Here is a 25,904-nt window from a genome sequence, read left to right as displayed (position 1 = left end):
ACCAATGGGTAATGAAAAATTCCATTTCTTGTAAAAATGAAGGAGGTTTCATTAGAGATTCCAGGATTAAGCCCTGACTTCAGCCCAAAGCAGCAGAATTTCTACTGCTGGTAGCAAAATAGGTCATGGTTCATTTTGTCCAGATAGTCTTACCCTACTTCATTTTCCTGCATTAGTTTACCCTTTTTCTCCTAGATTTTCTTCTTCTTCCTTTATTTTATTTCATTTCCTTGTAATTACTTGAAGCTGTGGCAAGTGCTTTAGTATCTTTTGATAGGGTTGTATAAGCATTTCACTGTCATCCTGCTATTCTGTAGTAAGACAGCCCTGCGACCACAGAATCAAGTCCACAAATTGGCATCTTTTCAGGAACTCTGCAAGGAAAACAATATCCCTGGAGGCCTTTGAAGCCCTTCCAGAACTCGTCTTCTGGTGATGTTAGTGTTGCAGGTTGCAGTCCAGTGTTGTTAGTGGAAGGGGGCCTGTGTCTGCTTTCGATAAGGAAAACTTTTCCCTGTGTCCATGACAACTGTATAATAAAACATGGCAGCTGAGATAAGCTTAAAATTCTCCAGTGTGCAGTGCTGAGAGTGAGGAGCTCAGGGACTGTATTCTGCTGTTTCTTGTCAAGCATGAAATTTAGACTTGCTGTTTTGGACAACTGGGTATATTGCACTTACGCATCAGCTCACATGAATGAAATGTTAGCAGCTCACTCATTTTCCTCCAGATTTGCTGTTCCCATATCTTGAGAAAGGGAAATATGGTACATTGGCCAGCCTGGAGAACTGTAATGTAAAACAGGGTTGTTTTTTCTTCTTAGCTAAAAGACCAGCTCAAGAACAAATACTGACTTCAGTTGCACCAGCTCAGAAAATTACCAAGCCTGCTGCAAAATATGGAGTGCCTTTAGTGATCAGGAAGTCTAGTGATGCACCTAAAAAGCCTAATGAGAAGAAGTCATTGGCTAAGTCTAGACTGGTAAGCTACATTACTTGAATTGAATTGTTTTGCTTATAGCTTATTTAAATGCTGTGAAGATACTATGCATTCCTTCAAAATGTCTTATGTAGACACATGCATCTGCAAAGAAAGTAGTAGTAGTAGCCAGTGCTTGGCTTGCATAATTGTTGAGTTGTTGTTGTTGTTGTTTAGTTGGTTTTGATATAATGATTTTCAGAGACTGCTACCTTAGGTTTGAGTTTTAATTCCACTGCTGAATTAGATGTGCTTTGCATGTCTTCAGTTCCTTTGTTGGTGTTGACCACTCTTAGAAATGTTGGAAGTCTGTCAGGTACACAAAGATCATTGACACTGGATAAGAATCTTTGCATCTTTCTTCCTTGTTCCAAAGTGATTTCAAATTTTCAAAACGTAGAAAACTTCTGTATTCATTTTCTAAAGTGTTCTCGGCCAGAGAAATTGGGTAAATGGAAGAAGAGTTTCCCAGACTTAATTCCATGAACTAATGAGAAATAGTCTTCTGGATACCTTCATACAGTACTTTTGATCTTTCTTCCAGCCATCTTCTCTGTACTCCTTATTACATAAAACTCTTTTTTTTCTTTCTCTCTTTATTCCTTTAATTACTGCATGGCCAGGAGATGTTTACAGTACAGCTAGTTTTGATCTATATGCATGTGCCAGACAACAACAGGAAGCTTCCACTGCAGCAAGGGAACTAATTCAAATTTTCTCTGAATAAGTAATATTGTTGTTGTTGCGGGCGGGTTGTGGGTTTGGGGTTTTCTTCCTTTCCTTCTTCCCATGGTACTCTGGGGATCATAGTGCTGAGATCTCTATCCATCTGTCAAATTTGATAGGTGGACAGAAAATTATCCTTGAGATATAAGTTATTTTGGGGGTTCAAAAGTTATTGGAGGTTTAAGGAAAAGAGATCACAAAAGTCTTTGTTGGCTTGTGATACACAGTTTGAAAAAGAGAGTAAGAAAAATGGAACACAGAGACTTCTTGTGTATCCTTATGAGACTGTGAGGTTTTTATGTTTTAAGGCTTGGTTGCACATCTGTCTGCTAGTCTGCTGCTCATTGTATTTCACCAGCCAACACCAATCCAACTTGCATGGGAGACTGCAAGTGACAGGGTAGAGACTGAGAAAATAGCTTCTTGCTGCATGTAAGGAGTCAGTAATGCTGCAATTTTAAGATCTACTCTTTGTGTGGATTGTGTCTAGTGACAGTAGGTATCCTAGTAGGATAGAAACAATGACTACAGTGTAATATAAATTTTCTTCTATTTGCTGTTGTTCCAGGATAGACTGAGCTTGCAGCTCTCAGCTGGCTTTGGAAGAGCATGTAACAATTATCTCCTATGTTTAGTGATACTCGATTAACTCAGTGTAGTTGAACTTAATTGACTTAAGTCTCTATAAAGGCTTCTACCTTCCAAAGTACTTGATTTTATATTCTGAAATACTTTGATAGGATTTTAGGCTGGCAAAAGAAAATATTTTGAAGCTCTCTATGTTCTAGTACGGCCAGAAAAATAAAAAAGCTTTAAAAGTAACCATCACTTTTTTGAGAAGATGAGAGCAAGCAGTATGGTTTATTACATATGGCTGCTTCTTTACCAGGTATTCAATAGAGGCTGTGTTCTTCTCTTCTATAGGTGACAAGAACCTTGGTTAGAGTTACTCAAGCAAAAATAGCCTGAGGATAACCTAATAGATCTATTCTCCAAATAAGAGCATCTTGATAACTAGGGACCTTCAAAGGCTTTTAATAGGAAAAGATTGTAATGCAGAATGATATTGCCAGAGAAGAAAAATTAAGACAAAACAGATTTAGAAATTGCTGCCTTCAGCTTTCACAAGACAGAGCTTTTAGTAGAGGGTGAAGAAGTACGGTAGCTAGATCCTAACAGTGCTTTGCACTTAGAACCTCATGAGTAATTATTTTAAACCACATTTTGCACATACTAAGTTGTATGTTTAAGATTTTTTTTTTCTGATTAGAATTTTTCTCTCATTCTGGTGTTGTGCTGTCTAATTTGTAAAGTTTCACCTTTTATCCAGGCCTTTTCAAGTCCAATGAAGAAAATTAATCCAGGAGAAGAAAGGAGGAAAATGTTTGAGGTATCATGAAATTATCTGTTAATTTTCAAACCAATCAAAAGCTAAGTCCAGAGCAAGAATGACAACATTAAACCTTCAAACCTTTCCTCCTTATCTTTTTTCCAAACATTATATGACAGTATTTTTTTAATGTTTTTTTTTCCCCTAATCTTTGTGGACCTACACCAGCAATTGGAGCACTAACCTGGCTTGACAGAGATTTGACAGAACAATGGCTCAGTAATAAGTACTGAATTATATGCTTATTTTTCAGGAACCTTCAAAAAGGAAAAGGTTAGAATTGCCTGAGAAAGAAAAACGCCAGAGAGATCAGGTAGACAAGATTCTTGAGACTTCCTTTTTCCACCCAAAGTAATTTTAATGAAGTATCTTGTGGTGTGATGTGTTATATGTTGCATAAGAATATGTAGTAGCTGGATTTCCCAGTTATTAAACATGTTTATTTCTTACACATTGCAGATGAGTTTACTGAAGGCAGATGAAATGAGAAGATTGGAAAAAGAAAGGGTAAAATAAGTTTAAAATGTGTTAATTAGTAAAGTTCCATTTTTACGTAGTGATTCCTTGAATTTTGTTTTCCTGTATTGTTTTCTCCTTCAGATGGAACGAATAAACAGAGCCAGGGAACAAGGATGGAGGAATGTGCTTGGTTCATGTGGAAGTGGTGATGTTAAGGTTGGCAGCAGATGCAGAAATGTGGTGTAGTCTGTTCCCCCCGCTTTTGGTTTTCTGCCATGGTCTTCGCTTTTCAGAAAGATCTGTTCTTGAAGGTCAACTCTTGGGACTGTCCATTATTAATCTATGGATAATTTAAGAAAAATTGTATAACAGACTCCCTTCCCTGGCTTTTTGGAATCGTGTGCAGTTTTCATTTTTAATACTTACTAAATTTCCAAATCTCTTCTCTTTCTGCCAGGAACGGTTTTCATGCACCACTTTCTTTTTTCCACTCCTGCTTTCGCTACTTCTCCTCTGCTGAGTCTATGCATGAACAGCTTTCGCATTCAAGTTTGTTCTTGAATTCTTTTGTTGAAATCTTTTTCCAGGTTCTCATATTAGGATAATAGACCTCTTCCCCAGTATTAAATACCTGCTTCTAAGCATTCTTTGTTATTGAGCAACAAAAATGTTTATATATACTGCTAAGTTGTTCAGGAGGGGGGTAAAAAAAATCCTTAATAAGTCTATTTTTTTCTGAAAGCAGTAAACTCTTTAGCCATTCACTTCTTCCATAACTTAATTACACAGTTTAATCTGATTCCTGTGACAGTTTCTTTTTGCCTGTTTGTGTGTGTCATAGTTCTGTGGAAACATAAGTGTCCTGGAAAGTAGTTTCATGAAGTTAGTTGAATATAAAGGTCAGGGTACTTTCATCAGACAGAGCTAGTGCAGAAATTTAAGTACTGCTGTAGTATAAATCTGTCTGACAATAGAAAATGGCTTAAAATGCTGCTGTTTGTTGTGGTGGTAGTGAGTCTTGCAAATATACTTGGCCTAAACATGTTTAATAGGGTTTTTGTAGACAACCTCTGACTCGGCAGTAGAGTCAAAATGAATAGAGGTTTTATTTTCTGTTCCTTGTGCAAGAAGGAGGAATACACAAGCACTTGACCAGGTTTCAGTAGGTGCTTATTAAATCTATTATTTCAAAATAGACATAATCTTTGGATGTGTGCCACTCATTGTATAAGTACAGCTTAAATATAAAAGCAAACTTAAGCATGCCAGACTTTAAAAACTAACAAGTGCTGATTTACTGGAAAAATCAAAAACCATCATTTGGTTTCTATGCCATGCTTCTCTCTCTCTCTCAAGATGAAACTGGAAGGCACCAATACAAGCTTCCATACAACACAATATGTCAGCATAATCACATTTGGATAAGAGCTGCTTATGTTCCTAAAAACAATCATGTTTCTGATCAGTTTTGAGAGTTTTATTCCAAGGTTCTTAGACTCTGCAAACATACAAAGTGTTCTGTTGTAGCTGCAGATGCATTACCAGTCTTCTCCGTGATCTAGGGAAACTGAGGTTCAAGTGGCTGTCTGTATTTTCATTAAGTGTCACTGGTGTAAAATGTCATGGCAGCCATGCTAATTCATTGAAATGTCTTCTCCAAATTGGATAGTTTAGTACAGATCTTAATGCAGTCTGCTAGGTTATCGTCAGTCCAGGTTTACTCTTGACTTAATTATCCTTTTCCTTTCTCCAACATGAAAACAGTGTATCCAGCAACTCCCTGACAATACTGTCGAATAGCTTTGTTCAAGCTTTTCAATAATGCAAGCCATATAGCATCTTATGAAGGCACGGCAGCATCATACACTGCATGATTTTGTCCTCCTGTTGTCTTTTTGGGTTGGTTGCTGGCACCTGTTTTTGAGGGAAAGTAGGGAAAGAGGTGGCAAGGATTTGGCTTTGAGTTTGTGGTTCTAGCAGGGGCTATAACTGTTCTGCAGACTGTTGATGAGCACCTGCTTCATAGCATTTGCCTAGAGATTGATCATATTATTTCTTTAGATAATCCTTTTGAAAAACTGAGCTCTAATAATGATAGGTAAAACCTTGAACAGTGTATGTAGCAAGACTTTCTATTTGTAGAAACCATAGTCTTGTATGGAAAGTTATTTTTATTCAGATGAACAGCATACCTGCATAATTATTTGAGTGCCTGGATAAGTCTTTCAGTTAGTATTCTGTCATATGGGTTATGGGCAAATATTGATGGGTATTGAGCAACTGAAACTGAGAATGTGTGTTAAATTCCATTGTCAAACATAATCTGTTCTGGAGCTTCAAAGCAGGCAATCTTAAACCTGTCGCATCTGCACTCACCTATCTGAATTTACTTGAAATACTTAAGACCACTCTGGAAGGAACGTTGATGCTACTTTTAAAACAAATTTCATAGATTCACTACCATGAGCTATTTGAGTGCTTCCTCCAGGTGTAAAGGGAATGTTTTTATGCATGTGCTGACAACCTTAACCTTGTTTGCCAGTTTCACATTTTCTGCATCCATACTTGGCTACTACTGTATACAGCTGCTTGCTACATATATTTTTTTTTAATTATTATTTTCACATGAAAGTTCTGTAGGAATTCTAATTCTTTGGGAATGACAGAGATAATTTGCCTAAAGCAGTAGCTTGTGGTAGATGTTCCCCTGATCTGAGCTTTAGTAGGGAAGCAACTCAATTCTGGTGATGAAACTAAAGTTTGGCAACAGTGGGGATTCTCAGATAAATCTGCACTTAATGCCATTCAGCAACCTTGGAAGTGTGCTTAACTGTTTCCAGCTTCATGAAAAAATGTGTGTTTGGCTACAAATCACTCATTAGCACTTCAGTTTGTATGTATCACTTTTGGCTTTTGTGCTAAAACTTTGGGTTTTGCCAGGTAAGCACATCTATATCCAATTACACTTCAATGGATTTGTTACCAGTAACTTCCAAAAGGTATTACAGATCTCTCGTATATAACTAGACTATTATCAGAGGGAGGTAAAATGATGCATTATTCTGGAGTGCTAACAGAAATTAAGTTTTTAACTGCCTTATAGTTTAAAACAGGGACATGCCAGGAGTAAAAGCAGGACCAATTCAGAATTGTTGCGGAGTAATGCTTTTAGTCTGCTGGAGAGGTAAAATTGGAAGGGCCTGTTTAAACCAGTATTTGAGATTTCCACCCTACCCCTTTTGATTTCCAGGCACCATATTATGGCGGTGGAGGTGGCATTGGTCCTTTTCCTGTGTCTTCCAGAGGACAATATGAACACTATCATGCTATTTTTGACCAGATGCAACAGCAAAAGGAAAACATTAGAGTAGCTGAAGAGAGGGAAGCCAAACTGAGGGCAAAACTACAAGGCCAAGAAGTTGTTGAAAGGTATGGCTACCTTCCATTAGAAGTTGCATGTGGTCTGCTTTAGATGAAAGTAATGTAAGTTACTGTACATATCTATCTACAGAGGAATTCCACCTGGAATACGTCCAGGAGTTCCTAAGGGGCCTGCAGGTCATCACCATTTACCACCTGATGCTGGTGCAGTTAGGAAAAAAATGAAAAGATTGAAGGAGGTGTCTAAACAAGCCAATGCAAACAGGTTGGACTATGATAAATCCGTAAATCTGTCCCTACATGTTAGATTCTTGTTCCGTGTCTTGTTTCATTTAGTAGTTGGACATGTCTCAAACTCACTTTTATCCATTGGTACTGTGTACCGTCTGTTTGTGTGTTAGTCCCTCGCAGAACACAATTAGAACCAATGGATACCGTAGCTTCCCCAATAGTAGAAAAAAGGATTACTACAACTGTAACTAGACTTCATCCAAATTCTTGTCTTAATGCAGTTTCAGATAACATTATAAGCCTCCTCCTTTGCTTTTTTCATAGTTCTGCTTTTTGTGTTACCTGTCAGATGCTTCCTATTCCTGTCATCTCGTTCTGACTGCCTTCTGAGTGTTGACTCTAGCACAGGAGAGTGTCTAGTACACTCCCAGAACTGTTAGCGCTTGTTTATTGATCAGTGGAAACTTCTAGGAGCTTCCTCATTGAGATGTAAATGCCAGGTGTTATAATGGTGTGCAACTTCCAATTCTGTGATGCTTATTCTTTGCAATTACTATAAGCAGAGTTTTTTCATATATAAAAGGATTGTAAACAAGTATTGATATTTTTTAATTGTTTTCCTCTTTCAAGCAGCTTGTTCAAAACCTCTTTGCTCTCCTTCAGAACTGTAAGCAGTAAATAGAATATCTTTTTTCTAGAAGTTTAGAATATGAGCATTACTAACCAACTTTCCTAGAGGGACAAATTGTCTTATGCGTTTGAACTTCTGCAGATCCAGTGATGTATCCTATGGAGGAAGAAATAAATGGAGTTAATGCGAGGAAAAGAAAGTGGCCAAGGAAAGCTTTTGTTCCTCTAAAATAATTCAGTTTTATGTTTTAATGTAATGTATTTTGCCTTTTTTTAGACAGTAGATTTTTTTTTCGGTTTTAAAATTTGCAGCAATAACATAACACATTTAACACTGATGTTACAATTTTACAAGCTTTATTTTTTTTTTTTATAGTAATTTGGGCTGTTGTGAGCTAATTAAAATTCTTCCTGGTACAACCTGGTACTGGAAGGTGTATTATTCCAGATGATGTAGCTGCATATTTCGATCCTCCTTTATTTATTCTCAGTGCTTTGTTCAAAGTGCCACAGTCCCCAAACCTTTCCTAGACTAGGAAACTGTTTGCCTCGCCCATTTGACAATATTAAATGATACTTGGCTACACCTGGGTAAACTGTTTTAAATTGTTAAAAGTGAGAGAAAGTGTAGTAGAGGGCTGCAAATTATATCGTGGAGATCATGAAAAGAAACTGATTCAGTATTTCTCAAATACATGAACTTGGAAGCACTCGATACTGTGCAGAAATTTATTATCTATTTTATTTATAAAATGGATTATCTTAAGCCTTAAATTGAGGTACTGTTTCTTAGAACTTAAATTTTGGTATTTGTACTTTATTATCTAGAAGCAATTTTATTATCATAGCTAGTTTAGCAGTATTTCTTTCCCGCACTTCATTCTTTCAGCTGGAGGTGAAATATAAAGATAAGTGTTCAAGATGTTTAGCTCAAAGAAAGAATTTAAGTAATTGCAGCTTTCTTAAAGATAGGTAATTTAGAGCATATATTAAAGAAGTTGAGAAATCCTCAGTTTGCAGTCTTTCCGATTACACTACCACAGCTAATATAAAGCTAAGTATATTCAACATCAACAGTCTAAAAATTGTGTCTTGGACAGAAATGCAGTCCAGAAGAAATCTAGTTGAAATGTTTTAGCAATATGAGTAACCCAGCTTTGGAGTAGGGAAAAACATTTCCGTAAAATTTAGTTGAGAAAACTTTTTCCTGTGAATTTGGTTTGAGGCAAATAGGTTTGGTGTTGGGGGGGGGTTGGTTTTTTAGTTGTTTTTTTTTCTCAGGGAAACAGCTCTCCTCCAACACTGTAAGCTAAACTTCAGCTATATGACACAGGTTTGGACAGATTTCACTGTCCACCATTCAGGTTCATACATATGAACAGTTATAGTATAAAAGTCTTGTAGTGAGTCAAATACTTGTATACAAAGATTATCAAGTGCTTGTTTCTTTTCCAGTAACACCTATGTGGATCATCTTGCCTTTTCAGAGCGGCCACAGCATTTGTTTTATTGTATCAAATTAGTTTTGTCTATATCTTCCTCTTAACGAATTGTAGCGTTTGGAAATATTTCACTTCCTCCTTGCAGGGGGACAGCAAATGAAGGGAGAGAAAAAAAAGATGCAAGGATGTTTAATTAGTGTGCTAATTCATTTAAGAATTACTAGCACTAGCTCCTGTATTGCAGAATGATTCTTCTTTAACTGTCTCAGCCTGATGGGTTATTGCTATCAGTTATTGCAATTCCTTCCTGCCTGTTGCTGGACCCCTACTACTCCTCAGTCAAATGAGGCTAGGGGAACCTTGAAAAGGGGGTTGCCTCATCGTTCTGCAATTGGTTAGAATATCTTACACTATTTCTCAGGTTTTTTTAATAGAGAACTTCCTCTGAGTCCACTTCTAACCAATTTGTCAGAAACTGTTTCATTTACCAAATGATCATACGTATGTACTAGGAGACTTGTCAGATGCTCAGTTATGGTAACTTGTACATAGCCTTCTTGTCTACCCAAGCAGGTCCCTGACCTGGGTGGAATATGTCAGGGGAGAAAAAAAAAAATAAAATCTTGTTCTGGCTAATTCTAAGGTAGGAAAATTCTTTCACAGTACCTTTAAAAACAAATAAAAATCCCCCAAGATCCCCCAAAAGGAGTTACCAGAACACTGAGAATTCTAGCACCATGGTGATTATCTGAGTGGTAGAAGCTCTTACTCCAAACGTAAGTCAGTCTGGAAAGACTGCTGCAATTTTGACCTTACTGATTGGCTCATGTGATGAGTTCTTGCTCATGTCTGAAGGGAAACCATGAAGGAGCCTTTTTTCACACCCCACCTCACCCTCCCCCCGCTCCCAAATGGTAACAATAATGAAACAAGCAGAGACATTTTCAGAAGCAATCAAACTAACATTGTGTTTTGACATTCATTTTTTGTTTGATGACCAGGATCTGGAAGGACAACAACAGTGTTTTCTTTTGGGTTGGTTTTTTTTTTTTTCAATTGTTCTTTAACTTAGTTGAGCCTGTTCTCCTCTGTTTTGTGGAAGTCTGACTTGTGTTTTGGCTGATGAAAGGCATTTTTTGAAGATGCCTTGTTCATAGAAAGTTACCTTTTCTGTGTGTGCACTAGTTAGAATAAATGCAGGGGGGTGCTGAATACTATATTTCAGAGGCTTTCATCTTGCTATGTGTTGCAATTACTCAGGCAAAAAGGATGGATAGCTGCAGATAGAGCAAAGCAAGTTGAAGAATTCTGGCAACGAAAGAGAGAAGCCATGGAAAACAAAGCTCGAGCTGAGGGACACATGGTATGTAATCTGGTCCTTCCTATGTATATTACTGTACTAGGATGCTTTGTGAATCTTTGAAGTAGCATCATAACCATGAAATGCTGGCTAAATATTTTCCTTAAGTATTTAAAAAAAATAAAAAGACTACAGGAGGTAAGATTTTTGCTTTTTGTTATTTTTTTTTATTAAAATGTAACAGAATCGTGCAATACATTTCTCATGACTAAATTTATTAACAAAGAAAATATCCTTTCTTGCATGTGTCTAACTTGTGACTTTCAGAACATTCATTTACTTTTTTCTGTTCGTAGCTTTACAGTTTTGGTTAGAATTAAACTTTTAAGTACAAGCTACTGAATAACACATAAATTAAGTTTGGTTAAACTAATACAGCTAATGATAGGATAGACTAGTGTGTTTTATAAAACCCCTTCTGCTTATTGAGAAGGTATTATAATGACATCCATCTTTGTCGAGGTTGATGTTTCTAAAACCATTACTCTTTAGAAATTAACTAGTGGGCAGCATCACAAAATGTTCTTTGTTCTTTATGCTGGCAGTTCTAAATTCAATATTCCTTTAGGAAGTTTGTTTGCAGGAAAGATGTCTTGGAAATGACTTGTTTGCACTAGGACTTTGTGTGGTTGAACTATGCGTTTTCATAATGCGGAGAGTTTTGCTTTTTGAATGCTTCTCCGCACTTCATATGCAACCAAGTCACAATATCACTGTCAGCTGCTGAAAGTAAACTGACTGTGATGGCATTGCAGTGCAATGAGACCAACTGAAGATTTACAGAAGCCTCTCCTGAGTTATATCTGCATATCTGATCATGATTTACAGCCAGGTCTTTGTTTCAGAGATTATTTTACTTACAGTAAGCAATTCTTAGATACTTCAATTCACTGCTTTGGTGAAGTATCCTTATATACATTACATATGTTTTAAAGTACGAGTCTTCCACTTTAAAACTGTGTTCTGGGTTTTTTTTAAAACCTCCAAGACCAGTAAATTTTTGAAAAAATGAACAGTTCATGTTAAGGCTGCCTCTTCTTAGACAAGTCCTTAATAGTACCTGCTTCTGTTTTGTTCTTGTCTTTGTTGGCATTAATATAAATGTATGAGATCAATTAATGCAAGATACCCAAGTATTCAGTGTAATGGTTCTCAGGTTTCTATAATGTATCCAACTTAGCCCAAATGTTTTATTCTTAACTGGCTGCTGTAATAAACAAAGGAAGTTACTGCACAGTGTAAACTTAACTCCAGATGTTTAAGGCTTGTAACTCAAAGCCAGGGTTCCATTTGCCGTTGATAGCAGTTCTCAGCAGTTTCTTTTCATTTGTGCAGGAAAAAAACTTGATTAGCTGGCAGTAGTTCTCATATAGGGATGGGACTATTGTCCAGACCATGATGATCTGACAGGAAAAATCAGCAGAAATCATCAACTAATATGAAGCTCTTTGTGGTAAAAGATTTGTAAGTAACTGACTCGTACTAATTTACTCAGCTTCTGTTAAATATAGTTACTGTCAATGTTAATTTTCAAGTGACAGTCTAAAGTTTGACTCGGTAGTTGCGTTGATGATACTTTCATCATCTCTTCTTTAAGAGATGGCTGTGATCTAGTTTGCTACTTCACTGTAGCTGTGTGGCATTGCAGAGCATTGAATCCTCGTCTGAACATTTTAATGTAGGCAGATGAGTTAAAGTTAACAATCTACAGAAAGAAAATCAGTTCTCAAAAATCTTGCTTCCAGTTTCTTTCTTGTTTAAAAGCAGTGATACAAATCTCCATCAGTTTGATGAAAATACCTAAGCGAAATTGAATGCTAGAATTAAGAACAATGAGATTACTTGAATAGTGCCAGTTAGCTTTTGTAAAGCTCGGGAACATGTGTTAAAAATAAAACCAAATATTTCTGAAAATGTGAATATGGCAAATACTCCTTTCCATTTTGTACGCCTTAATGCTCAAGCTGAAACCAGAATTTATGGAATCCTTGTGAATGTATGCTACTTGTTATCCACAGGGTGGTTCCTTTCATTTGAATTCTGATCACGGAAGTACATTAATGCGCACTGATTTTTTTGGTCAATCTGAGAGAGTGTTCAGCCAGAATATTTGGATTCAGTCCTCCCTATTAAGAACTTAACTAGAGTATTTACTTAACAATGGTTCTCTACACAAGCTTGCAGAAACTAAAGGCCTGGTGTTTTATAAGGCAGAAGGTCTGTGTAACTATCATATGTATATGTTCTGTATTGTATGTTGAGTTAACAAATCAGGATATTTTTAACCTGTTAAGCAGAGGCTTTTGTTATAGAATGAACAAAATAATAATAAGTATTTTGGGGTTTAATCCAAGCAGGAAGCCTGCAGTTAAGTGATTCTTATACCATTTTGTATTGGACTTTCTAAAGGTTGAAATCCTTTTGGTGACAGGACACTGAGTACATCACACTAACGAAGGCTATACACTGTGAATGCATGTGTGTTAGGCATTTAACACAGCTTGTTAGGTGTAATATTTATATTTAAGTATTTTATTAGGTTTTGAGTTCACTTATTGTATGTTTTAAAAAAAGTCATCATTGTGGACAAAGCTTAATCTTAAGAATGTATAAAGATTCCACTTTTATTTTAGGCTTGGCTTAACAATGGCAGAAATGCCAACTCTATGCAACAATTTGTATGTAATCCAGGTGTAGAAAAAACTCATGCTCATTGGAATTTAGGCTTTCTAACATAGCAGGAGAAAATCAGAATTGCAGGGAGCAGGCAAATATATTCTTAAAACTCCTGTCTCTCTTTGGCTGTTCAGGATTTTAGTTACTACCACCATATGTTTCATGTAAGGGAGAAGGGATTATCAGTTAACTTCAGAACAACTGCAGATCATTGATGGCTTTGGTTTCTTATAAGTGAACAGTTATTGGATAAAGCAGGTAATTTTAATGCCCCAGCCACCTTAAATTTGATACCATTAAATGGCAAACAGGGTACACTGCAAAACGTGGCAGATATCTATGGAGGCAGGCCCATTCCTGCAAGAGGAAGGAAATCCAGAAACAAGGAGGAAGAGGTATGCTTGCTGCATGTTTGCCACTTTGCTCGTCACATAAATAGCACAATTTTGACCTTGACTCTGCCTAGTTTTCCTGCATGGTTCCATCTGTGTAACAAAATAAAAGGACTTTATAAATTCCTAGGAAATAATTTGCTGTATAAAATTCTAGAGTTTGGGTGCGTTTGCTTTTTGTGTTGGATATTTTGTTTTAATAATCAAAATAAGTTGTCTACATCTGTGTTAGGTCTTGAATATGCATACATATAGATATGAGATTGTGTATCCTAATGCTGTTGTGATAATAATACATATGATAGTATATAACAAAATGATAGTTTGATACTGGGAAACATGTTCCAGTTTTCTTTATTTTCATTAGATGAGAGTTTTTCTGGAGACTAGTAAGTGATAATATGGTGATAGTAATAGTGTGGGGTGGGATTTTTTTCACCCACCTTATTTTTGTGAGGAATCTTACATATTTGAAGTTAACTACACTGGAGACAGTTTCAGTATAACTGAAACTTAATTCCTTTTGTTGCCTTAGGAATATTTGGCAAGATTAAGACAGATCCGGCTACAGAACTTTAATGAACGTCAACAGATTAGAGCAAAACTTCGCGGAGAGAAGGTTGGTTTAAAAAATTTTAAATACATACAGAAGTTGGCTGTGGGATGTATTCTTTTATCCCTGTGTGAAGACTTTTCTTGTAGACAGTTTTATATATAGACATGTATTTTTGACATTTAATTCTGTTCCACAGTTAGTGTACTTCCATGTCTTTTTCCAGAATATGCAAATCTGTTTGTTATTTCAGTGCTGGGGGTGCAGCTTCGGTGCCTGTAAACTAACAGTATCTTAAAAACAAGACTACACAATGTTACATCTGAATTTGACATGTAAATTTCTCATCGAGGACTAGCACCTTTGTATTTATTTGCTTTTAGTTAAAGGAACTTTTCCAGAATTCAGTTTTTGACAATGCTCACGCAGAATGTGTACAGAGCAATTCTTTTCATACATTCTGTGGGTGTGTTAGAAATTCTTGGCGTGAGCTCAATTTAATCAATACGCTTTTTTTCAAACATCGCTTCTCCAAAATATGTTCATAATACAACAAAATAATATGTTGATAAAGTGGATTCAGAATGAACGCTACTTAAGGCATCACATGAATAATCCAAGCCATACTTGGAAGGAATCCATTTACTTGTATATGGAAAAGTTTCATTTGAGAGGCAATCTATGTAGTAAATATGGTCCGGAGTCTGTTTCTGTCTTTTCATTAACTTCTTGTGTGATCTTGTACTCCCGTTTGTTCTTCCCCTTACTGTCTATTTGTCTTAATAGGGTGTTTGGGTTTCCTCAAGTGATTACCTGCTTATACATTCACATTGTACTTTGTGATTGAAAACTAGAGAAATGTTACCTGCCTCCCCCCAGCACCTGTATTAAGTACTTCCATGCATTTTATGTATCACTATACATAAATGGACGTATAAGGCAAGAGCTGGCCTAAACTGATTTTCAGAATTCAGAGACCAAGTTTAAGAGGTTTTTGTCATGAAGACCTGCAGACACAAACTTTAGAGTGGAGGGTCACTTCTAGAGGAACACTATCTCAGACCAAATCTTGTCACAGATATGTTTATTTCCTCATGTTGATTAACAATTTTATATCTATTACTACTGCATAGTATCCTACTTTATATACAATAAATGAATATATGTATTCATTCCTTTGCCTACTAAGGGTACCAAATGATTTTTCTGAAGTTTTTTGATCTCCAGTCTCTTTTCCGCTGTTAGCTGACTGACACCAAGATTGGCATGACCTTATTTTTTTTTATTTTCACTTAAAAAATTACCTAAAATTCTTGCTTGTGTTTTGCCAAATTATTTCTAATAATACTTTTTGTTGTATTGCAAGATACCTACTAAATAGGCCTTCTGAACAGTTTATTTTAAATAAAAGGTCTGCAGAAGTTGGTCATGAACAGTAAAAAGGTCCTGTCAACCTTGTTGTGTGGCTCTGTCAGTCTGTTCTGTAAACAGGAATATGCAAAGGCCATGGAAAGAAGAAAGAGATTGAAACAGGTTTCAGAGGTAGACCTTATATGTTCTTACTTGTTACCATCTCTCCCCCACACCCGTTCCACCTTATTTGGAGCACATACAGTGGAAGAAACTGGAATTCTAGAGCATCAGACCTTTCTTGTATACCTTACCTGCAGAGCATGCAACAAGTGATGAGGGGTGGCAGGCGAGAGCCCAGCGTCGTTAGGTCTCTTCCATTGCAACAGTAGGCACATTACCTTCTTCCTGGCTTGTAAAAACTTCATGTCTTTAAAACTAACCCCCCCTGCCCAAAACCAACCAACCAAAACAAAACGCCCCACAAATCTCAGTAGCAATTACATTTGAGTGAGGAGTTGCCTATTGAAATTGTGACCTGTGTTAGTCATATAGGCAGTGTAAACGATCTGAGCAGTGACCTATCGCTCAGCTTTTAAATACATGAACTAATAATAATTCTCTGAGGACTCTTACTTTGCAGAATGAAGGTGCTGGTTCTGATGGACCAGAATCGAGTGAGGAAGCAGAATTGAGACGCAAAAAGATAGAAGCGCAGAAGGTAATTGTTGGGGAGGGAGGACATGGAACTGTTTTCATATTTGTTCCTGTCTCATTAAGTTTCTTACATTTCATTTTGCTATCAATAGTTTGTTCATACATCCACTACAAGAGGTTTTTAACTGTTGAAGTAACAGCTCTGTTCAAACTGTTTTATCTCAGTAATTTAAAATGTGTTTGTGACATAGCGTAGCAAATCCATGATTTTTCCACTCCCTGCCTGTGAGATTTATCTCTAGGTTAGCTTTAGTCCTGAAAGCACTTTGGTATATCTGAAATAGCATTTTGATACTGAAAGGGAAAGGAAGATGTATCTTACGTAACAACAACTTTATTTTAGTTAAAAGAATAAAGGAAGGCAAAATTTACATGTGCTGACATGGGCAACATGTGGATTGCAAGGTGAGCTGTATACCCCTGTGATGAAGCACATTTAAAGCAAATGTGTTTCACAGAAATCCAATGTTTGATTGGAACGTTATTCCATGTGGTGTTCTTATATCAGTAACTAATCTCCATCATACAATATATAGCAAGTATTACTCTATTCCGGGAAAATTTTCCACCCCCCGTCATCTGCAAAGAGCAATGTAAAAACAAACTAACCTTATGCCTAACCTTAAATCTAGAGGTGAAACATCAACCAAAGTTTTTATGTTTAAACTTTAAACTTATTCAACATAAACTTAATATTTAATGTTTTGTGATTAATGCATTTGGCTTCAAAGCTACTTATAAGTAGAGATTCCAGTTTTACATTACTCTAAGATTGCTATGTACGCTAAAAATACAACCATGCAAATCAAGAGCTAACTTAATTTTGAGGAGTCACCATGACTCTTAACATAGAAGATCAGTTATTATACTTGTGGTGGTGATTTTGATTCAGTGGAGTCCTCCCTTCACAGTCTATACAGTAGTAAGTGAGAGAGAGGAAGATGCAGTAATCCAAGAATATATATTCTTAAAATATTCCATGGAATGTGGATACTAATGCTTTTTATCACTTTAAGTTGTCTGTTTTGCTTATTTGTTCACTGTAGGCCCAAGCAAATGCTCGAGCTGCAGTTCTGAAAGAACAGTTAGAGCGAAAGAGAAAGGAAGCTTATGAAAGAGAGAAAAGAGCCTGGGAAGAGCATGTAAGAAAATAAATCTGTTACATGCAGTCAAAGTATGTAGTGCCATATCTTTGTCTAACTAAAATTCTGTACTGTGATTAACAAGCTTAGATAATCAATTTGTCTTCTGAAACTGAGGAGAGCATCTGTTAGTCAGAATTCCCTCATTAGAAGCCTAATCTTAGATATGCTTGAATGAAGAATTTGGTTCAAGAATTGAAGAACATCAGACCTAAGAATCATTAAGATCACCTCAAGTCTTTTATTAATGATCTCTAACTTACTAAAGTGTAATTAATCTTCTTTTGCTTCTGTGAGCTGTGGAGTGACAAGTCCAACTAGTAATATATTGCTCCAAAAAGCAGGATGTTGTGGAGCTGATAAACTGGAAATAGTTCACGTGCAGTTGTCAGTTGTCTTGTGTATGAAAGTGTGTGGCATTATTGTCTTTTTTTAAAGGTTTGCATGAACCTATATAATAATACTGTGTTTAATGTGCAAAGTCTTGAAGTTAATTTGTTGTTTTAATTTTTTTTAATTGAATCTATATCTATGCAGCTGATATCGAAAGGGGTAAAGAATCCTAATGTGCCTTTTCATGTGGGAGCTATAGAACAGAGTCCTGTGCATGGACTACAGGAGCTTGGAGCAGCTCTTCCTAAGCCACAACTTCCAGTGAAGCCCAGTACACCAGTCATCTCCATGACTTCTGCTTTGAAGGAAGTGGGTGTGGTAGGTACTTTTGCTAAGAGGGTAAAATTCATGAAAAAAAACCAAACCCAACCTGATTTGAAAAAGGTTTTTTAGAAGAATGTGTGTATTAGATAGAAAAAAATAATTAAGGATACTTGTTGCTTCTAATTCAGGAAAGAAAAAAAGGAAAAAAATGTCAAAAAAACCCCAAAACTTGGAAGCTGTTGAAATACATCTGTGCACTGAAACTCAAATTCAGTCAGTTTTGAACAAAATGGCTTATGATGAACCCTGGGCTGTGTGGTGGGTTGACCTTGGTGGGATGCCAGGTGCCCACCAAGCCACCCTATTACTCCCCTTCTCAGCAGAACAGGGCAGGGAGAAAATAAGATTGGAGAAAAAACATGTGTGGGTCAAGATAAAGGCAGTTTAATAAAGCAACAGCAAAGGTCGTGTGTGCAGAAGCAAAGGGAAACAAAAGATGTTATTCTCTACTTCCTATCAGTAGGCGATGTCCAGCCACTTCCCAGGAAGCAGGGCTTCAGTACGCATAGAGGTTGCTCCGGAAGACAAATGTAGTAAATAACAAATGCCCTCCTTTCCTCCTCCTTTCTCTTAGCTTTTATATCTCAGCCAGTGTCATACGGTACGGAATATGCCATTTGGTCACTTTGGGTCAGCCGTGCTGGCTATGTCCCCTTTCAAGATCTTGCCCACACCCAGCCTACTGGTGGGGGGTGGGGTTTGAGGGAGAGCCTTGGTGCTGTGTGAGCACTGCTTACAGTAGTCAAAACACTGGTGTGTTACCGCTGCCTTTCTAGCTGCCAATACAAGCACAACACTATCAGGGCTGCTATGGGGCTCAGCCAGACCCAGTATAGGCTGCAATTTCAATTTTGATCAAGGCAGTCATGACTGGTGGAAGAAGACATCAACTAACCAGCATTTTCATCAGTCTTTTGAAGGGGGAGTTAAGGAGTTTATAACCTAGTGGAAGTAAGGAAAAAAATTTTAAATGATAGGACTGTTTTATTAGTTCTTGTTTTCAGTGAGTTTGAAGCTATGTGCAGAATGTAACAGACAGTTAGAAGTTCAAGAGACTTGAATCTGATAGTGTTGTCTCTTCTTCTTGTCTAAAACAGTATTAGAGGCTTCCTAATTTCTCTTTTCTGTGATCTTGATTCCTGGTATTGTAAATGTTTACAGGTTTACCTCAACTACCACCATTTGATTTAAGTAACAAGTGGGAAACCGAGCATATGAGTCAATTGTTGCACAATTTGAGTTTTTAACAAAGTCTGTGTTGATTTCAATGCTAACTTTTGTGGGTTTACCTAAGCTATCTCTAGATTTCAGGGTAGTGTGGGATTTTACACTGTATACAACCCTAAAGGCTATGACTATGGGAATATAGTGAAAACTTAGTGCTAAGTAGCATATATAGAATATAAAATACTGAAAGATGTCAGTTGCTAGCTGGAAAAATAAACAAATCACATTTTGATGGACTTAAGTCATTAGCACAGTTTTTCCACATGGATATTTTGTCTTACAGCAATGCAAGATGGTGACTATAGCTGACTAAAATGTAGCACACAGAGCAGTTGGAAGTGGAGAAGACAGGCTGTGTACAAAAAGAGTCTAAGTTCAAATTTTTGCCTTTGATTTTTAGTTTGATTATTTTGCATATCACTAAAGCTGTCTCTTCTCCCCTCTGCTTTTCTTTACAGGTGATTCTTGACTCTGTCCTTGCCACTTTTTTTGTTTTCTTATAGAATTGCTCATTTCTAGCATTGGAATTTGGTGGCATTTTGCTGTAGAGGTCATATCTAGCTTTAAGTCTACATGTTTAGTGCTCTGAACTTTCACTTGTCTGCTTAAACTGAGTGATTCATTTGCTCACCACTTTCCGATAGTGAACAGTTCAGACGGAAGCTGCCCTTGAAATTCTGTCTTTGAGAAGCCCCAAAACCCCAAAGGAATCGTAGATTGTGTTTCAGTCTATCTGTAGTTGTCAATGGAAAGAATTTAGAGGTGATGGTTCACGATTGCATCTGTTAGTATTCTCAGGATTATTTTTTTCTGACACATTCTTCCATGTTCTATTTCATGCTCTGGGACTTGAAGGATGAAAATGTAACTGCCATTCAAGAAGCTGAGGAGGAAATAAAAAAGCCAGATTGTGCAATGCAAGTATGTCAAATTTTATTCATTTAGTCTCCTTTTAAGAAAGGTACTATTTTAAGTGCTATATGTGGCCCTTATTTCAGAATAAACGAGAAATACTGAGAAGATTAAATCAAAATCTGAAAGCTCAAGAAGATGAGAAAGGAAAAAAGGAGTGTAAAACTGTCTCTGAATCAGCTGTGTCTGAAGATGGTAAGGAGCAGCAAGAAGGTGACCATCCACTTCTAGGAGATCGCAAAAAATGGGAATCTGGGGCATCTGAGTTGGTAGTTCCTCTAGGTCAGTTATCAATGGAAGACTCTCTCTCTGGAACAGATCGTAAGTACTTTTTTTTGTTACCATGATAACAGTAAATCAGTTTACCATGTGTGGTGTCTGTTTTTATAAAGCAAGTACTCTTATTATAATCTTGTTATCAGTTGCATGTCATCCGCTTCTAAAAAAGAGGCGGTTATGTATTCCCTTGGATAAGGAATAAGGCACAGGCTGAGTAATTAAATGGCTTGCAGGGGATTCAACAAATAATTTCCCAATTTCAACAAATAGTTACCTAATTAAATGCATAGTTACATTCTTTGAGCTTTCTTGGTAAGTGTCTTTTAAGTAGGCATTAATTTACACAGGAGTAAAAACACTTAAGATATATCAAAGTTTCTTATTTAACTTCAAAGTCCTTTTACATTATCAGTAGAACAATAAAAACAGGGTTTTCTCAATTTATGTCTGTTACTTTTATTGCACTCCTCAGCTTTTTTTCTTTTTTTAAATCAAACCTGTCTTTTCAAATTTTCTGTCTGCCTTCTCGGGTTTTGAGTGGAAGACCTTTTTCTTGTTTTCAGTATGCCTTACTAAGGGTCTGTCTCAGATTGCAGAAATAAATAATCACTGAGAGTATGACATGTTTACTTTATAGCATAGTAGTTTTACATGGCTAGGATTCTAGAAGCATCTTCTTTTGTTCCATTAGAATCATAGAATCATTTAGGTTGGAAAAGGGTTTTTTTGAGATCATCAAGTCCAGCTGTTAACCCAGGACTGCCAAGTCCATCACTAAGCCATGTCCCTAAGCACCAAATCTACGTATTCCACCACCTCCCTGGGCAGCCTGTTCCAATGCTTGACCACCTTTTCAGTGAAGAAATTCTTCCTAATATCCAATCTAAACCTTTCCTGGCACAACTTGAAGACATTTCCTCTTGTCCTGTCGCTTGTTATCTGGGAGAAGAGACCGACCCCCACCTCGCTAGAACCTCCTTTCAGGCAGTTGTAGAGAGTAATAAGGTCCCCCCTGAGCCTTCTCCTCTCCAGCATAAACAGCCCCAGTTCCCTCAGCTGCTCCTCACAAAACTTGTGCTCCAGACCCTTCACCAGCCCTGTTGCCCTTCTCTGGACATGCTCCAGCACCTCAAAGTCCCTCTTGCAGTGTGGAGCCCAAAGCTGAGCACAGGATTTTAGGTGCAGCCTCAGCAGTGCCCAGTACAGGGGAACAATCACTCCCCCAGTCCTGCTGGCCACACTGTTTCTGACACAGGCCAGGATGCTGCTGGCCTCCTCGGCCACCTGGGCACAGAGCTGGCTCCTGCCCAGCCGGCCGTCACCCAGCACCCCCAGGCCCTTTCCCACCAGGCCCTTCCCAGCCGCTCTGCCCCAGCCTGCAGCGCTGCGTGGGGCTGGTGTGACCCAGGTGCAGGACCCGGCACTGAGCCTTGTTCAGCCTCATACAGTTGGCCTCAGCCCATCGGTCCAGCCTGTCGAGATCCCTCTACAAAGCCTTCCTGCCCTCAGGCAGATCAACACTCCTGCCCAGCTTGGTGTCACCTGCAAACTTGCTGAGGGTGCACTTGATCCCCTTGTCCAGATCCTCCATAAAGACACTGAACAGGGCTGGCCCCAACACCGAGCCCTGGGGAACGCCACGTGTGACCAGCTGCCAGCTGGGTGTAGCTCCACTCCCCACCGCTCCTTGGGCCCGGCTGCCCAGCCAGCTTTTAACCCAGCACAGAGTGCACCTGCCCCAGCCGTGACCAGCCAGCTCCTGCAGGAGAATGCTGTGGGAAACGGTGTCAAAGGCTTTACTAAAGTCCAAGCAGACAACATCCACAGCCTTTCCCTAATCCACTAAGCAGGTCACCTTGTCCTAGAAGGAGACTGGGTTTGTCAAGCAGGACCTGCCTTTCATAACCCCATGCTGGCTGGGCTTGATCCCTCAGCTGTGCTGCATGTGCATGGTGATACTCAGGACAATCTGCTCCATGACCTTCCCTGGCACCCAGGTCAGGCTGAGAGGCCTGTAGTTCCCTGGATCCTCCTTCCTGCTCTTCCTGTAGATGAGCATTACATTGGCTAACCTCCAGTCTTCTGGAATTCTGATACTATTCTTTATTAGTTTATGCCCTCTTTTCCTGGGAGGGAGAAATAAAAGAAAGAAATGTCAAAGGATAGCAGCAATGAGACTTTCTAGTTTCCCATTTCAGGTAAAGTTAAGACCACCTCATGCCAGTTTTAAACATTTGTCATACTGTTTTCTTTTGGAGTGCCTGAATTGCTGAAGGGATCTGCTGCTGTTAAGTTGCAGCTGTTAACTGGCATTGAATCACTTCTAGTATTAAATGGAATTGGCAGAGGAAAAACTAGACTGCGTGCAGTCCTTAGGCTGTCTGACTTGGGGTGAGGTGACATGAGTTCTGGCTTTGTAGTATTTAGTTTTGTGGAGGTTGTTTGTTTTCTTACTATATAGAAAGTGAATAAAAGTTTCTATGTTTGTGTTTGTGTCCTAACAGGTCAAACTCTGGGGGAAGTAATTAGGTTAGATATTGGGGAACCCCACAGGAAAGTCTGGGGCAAAAGCCCTACTGACTCAGTCCTGAAGATCCTAGGAGAAGCAGAGTTGCAGCTGCAAACAGACTTACTTGAGGAACTAGATGTAATAAATGGTAAGCACAGCTGGTAGTTATCTGCACTGTGAGTGTACGAAGTGCCAGATTTGTCCACTGAGAACAATTCTGAAGTCAGAAGCATATTCTATCCTCACTCTTCCTTTCCATTTCTGGGTGTTGCCTCAGTTCTAAATGTCAGCACAAGCTGATACTGGAAGACACCAAAATATTTCAAATTCGGTAAAGTGGTAAGAAATTAAGAAGGATGTGCTGAAATGAAAGGATCTTTGTTTTGTTGAAAAGTCTTAGACTTTGCTTATTGATAGAAACAAGTCTGTCTTTTAAAAGGATGTCATCAACTGAATATTGGATTAGATAGGTCCTATAACCTTCTTGTTAGCATATGACTTAACCATATTGGTGGATTTTCTTTCTGGTCAACTCCTGCTTTTTGTCCTTTCCAAGAAGAAAGGGATTTGTGTTTATTCCAAGTATAAACTTGTACTAATGAGAATGTAGCAAGTAAAATTCAAATTTTAGTATTTCTAGCTTTCCTCTTCATCGTAGTTATAATAAAAGCATGCCAACTTTTCTGTTCTGTTTTCCTTTAAAGAAACAAAAATCCTCAACTTTCCTTGTAGCCACGTTGTAGTTTACTATGAAACTGTGTTAAAGCACTGTTCAAATAATAGAATAATTTTCTGTTAGGTACTACAGAACTTGTTGAAGGAGATCAGCAGTCCTCATCAGAGGAGAAGGAAGAGAAAGCTCTTCCTGCTGTTGGAGCTCAGTCTTCAGTACCAGTTGGTGTCACAGAGTCTGACATGACTGTACCAGAGGAATCTCAAAGAGCAACCCAGCTGCAGAGCAAACCTATTATGCTGGATGGTAAGTCATTTCATTAGTAATTCTAATTACAATCTGTTTTCCAATTTGATGAGGGGAAGTAATGATCCTGTATACTTTTATATCTTTCCATACGTAATGTGCAGTTTCTTAACACCTTTCAGGTGGGACCAAGGGCTTTCTATGCCTGTGTTGTAATTTGGTTCACTAATGTGTTTTGTAAATTCCCAGAAACCTTTTTTGTGTGCTTATAGAAAACTTTCTAGAATACAAGTAGAATTCTAAAGTGCTTCAAATTTTTTGGTTTTGTTAGGGTATTTTTCTGTTTCTCCCCATCAATTGTGCTGGAATCTTTTCCCCTATATGATAAGAGCACCCTGCTGACATCTGGGGGAATGTTATTAGAAGACATAGTTTGTTGGAGCTTTAAGATACTTTTCTTGTATCAGAAACAAACTTTTAGCTCTGGGGTTACAAAACTTCAGTTGTTTCTGCAAAATGCAGAAAATGAATAAAGCAAAAGGATTTAAATATAATCTTAAAATGTGTAGTCTCTCCTGTCTTTTTGTTTGCTTGGGATTTATTTTTAATGAGATGTACAACTTTATTAATTTTAGAGCCTGATGATTTGGAAGCAGAGATCTTGGAAGAAACAGAAGATAAAAAGCACCACAGTAAGGAGAGTAAGGAATTTCCCATCACTGTTAATGAAGTGTGGGTAAAAGAGAAAGAGGATAAGTAAGTACTCTCTTCCGATCTCTTCTTTCCAGTTTAAAAAACTAGCTTTAACTGAGTAGGATTCAGATACATTGGTTAAAATGTTAAGCTTAGTTAAAGCTTCATTGTTTGACTGTACTTGATGACTTTTTCCATAGAGTAATGACTGGTTTTACATGGTGTTTCCCCTGGATGTGGCATTTTATAATAGGGCACAACATGACAGGAGAAATGAGGCAGCTTCTGAGAAACTACTGCCTGACAAGGTGGAACCACAAAAGGAAGTTCTAGAAGGTCAGTCGATGTCTCTTGCTTTGTTTATTGTAGCTGACAGTATGGAGTACTTGAGCCATCCCTTCTCACTTCTTCACTAACCCTGGAAGAGTAGGTTTTCTGTTTTCTTTTTTTAGTTCATATTTCTAAAAAGCCAATTTCTGATGGATTCGGAAGACAAATTATGGGTGTTATTGTTTCCACTTGGAAGAAAATGTAACATGCAACACTGTGTGTAGATGAACAGGGCAGTGGCCCATACTGGTACTTCAAAGTGAATGTCAAGGTTCTGAATGTTACAGCCTTTTGAAATGACTATTTAAGTACATAATCAGATTTCATAACATTTTAATAGTAAGTATTACTTTGTTTATAGACATCTCAAATCAATATTAAGCTGCCGCTTGGATAAAAAATATTTTAAGCAGCTGCTAATGATAATCTTTTATTGCATAGAGCAGGGGTCCTCAAACTACGGCCCGCGGGCTGGATACGGCCCCCCAGGGTCCTCAATCCGGCCCCCGGTATTTACAGACCCCCCGGCCCCCCCCCCCGCCGGGGGTTGGGGGGGGAAACCAAGCAGCCGCAGATGACTGCCTGCCACTGCATCCGCGCGCCGGCCCCCTGGTTAAAAAGTTTGAGGACCCCTGGCATAGAAGAATTGCTTGCTCTTGGAGGTCTTTGAAGTAACTTCAGAAGGTCTGCATATTTTACAGTAGAATAGAAAATCATTAGCAATACTGTCAAGTATCATTGGTGATACTTTTGCATCTATTTATGGGTGACTTAAGCAAACTGTTTTTTTTTTCCCTGTGTTTGGGCAACTTATGTTGAGGTAGCTTTGAAGAAATGTAGTATAAGGCAAGAAGCAACAGATGAAAATGGATGACACCATAATTTCAGGCC

The 25,904-nt window shown here is 38.0% G+C and overlaps 1 protein-coding gene across 7 annotated transcripts in view; it reads left to right on the top strand.

Annotated features, from left to right (window-relative positions):
• Window positions 1-25,904, top strand: part of NEK1 (NIMA related kinase 1) — a 48,997-nt gene that overhangs the window by 12,980 nt on the left and 10,113 nt on the right. For 2 of the 7 annotated variants that reach the window (XM_037389567.1, XM_037389577.1), the window contains 18 exons: window positions 824-981; window positions 3,348-3,407; window positions 3,554-3,601; window positions 3,695-3,769; window positions 6,804-6,982; window positions 7,065-7,199; window positions 10,498-10,600; window positions 13,585-13,668; window positions 14,201-14,284; window positions 16,212-16,289; window positions 17,332-17,427; window positions 17,965-18,138; window positions 20,227-20,292; window positions 20,370-20,604; window positions 23,067-23,219; window positions 23,871-24,050; window positions 24,626-24,746; window positions 24,937-25,019. In XM_037389567.1, coding sequence (XP_037245464.1) covers window positions 824-981; window positions 3,348-3,407; window positions 3,554-3,601; window positions 3,695-3,769; window positions 6,804-6,982; window positions 7,065-7,199; window positions 10,498-10,600; window positions 13,585-13,668; window positions 14,201-14,284; window positions 16,212-16,289; window positions 17,332-17,427; window positions 17,965-18,138; window positions 20,227-20,292; window positions 20,370-20,604; window positions 23,067-23,219; window positions 23,871-24,050; window positions 24,626-24,746; window positions 24,937-25,019 — 2,112 coding nt within the window. Of the gene's footprint in view, window positions 1-823; window positions 982-2,647; window positions 3,095-3,347; window positions 3,408-3,553; window positions 3,602-3,694; window positions 3,770-6,803; window positions 6,983-7,064; window positions 7,200-10,497; window positions 10,601-13,584; window positions 13,669-14,200; window positions 14,285-16,211; window positions 16,290-17,331; window positions 17,428-17,964; window positions 18,139-20,226; window positions 20,293-20,369; window positions 20,605-23,066; window positions 23,220-23,870; window positions 24,051-24,625; window positions 24,747-24,936; window positions 25,020-25,904 lie in introns of those variants that run through there. The other 5 variants (XM_037389586.1, XM_037389603.1, XM_037389594.1 and 2 more) reach the window with 5 other exon arrangements.

Source organism: Falco rusticolus, chromosome 1 (genome assembly GCF_015220075.1).
Source record: "Falco rusticolus isolate bFalRus1 chromosome 1, bFalRus1.pri, whole genome shotgun sequence".
Taxonomy (NCBI): Eukaryota; Metazoa; Chordata; class Aves; order Falconiformes; family Falconidae; genus Falco; species Falco rusticolus.
The sequence above is the reverse complement of the archived record's forward strand: the minus strand, read 5'-3'. Positions and strand labels throughout refer to the sequence as shown.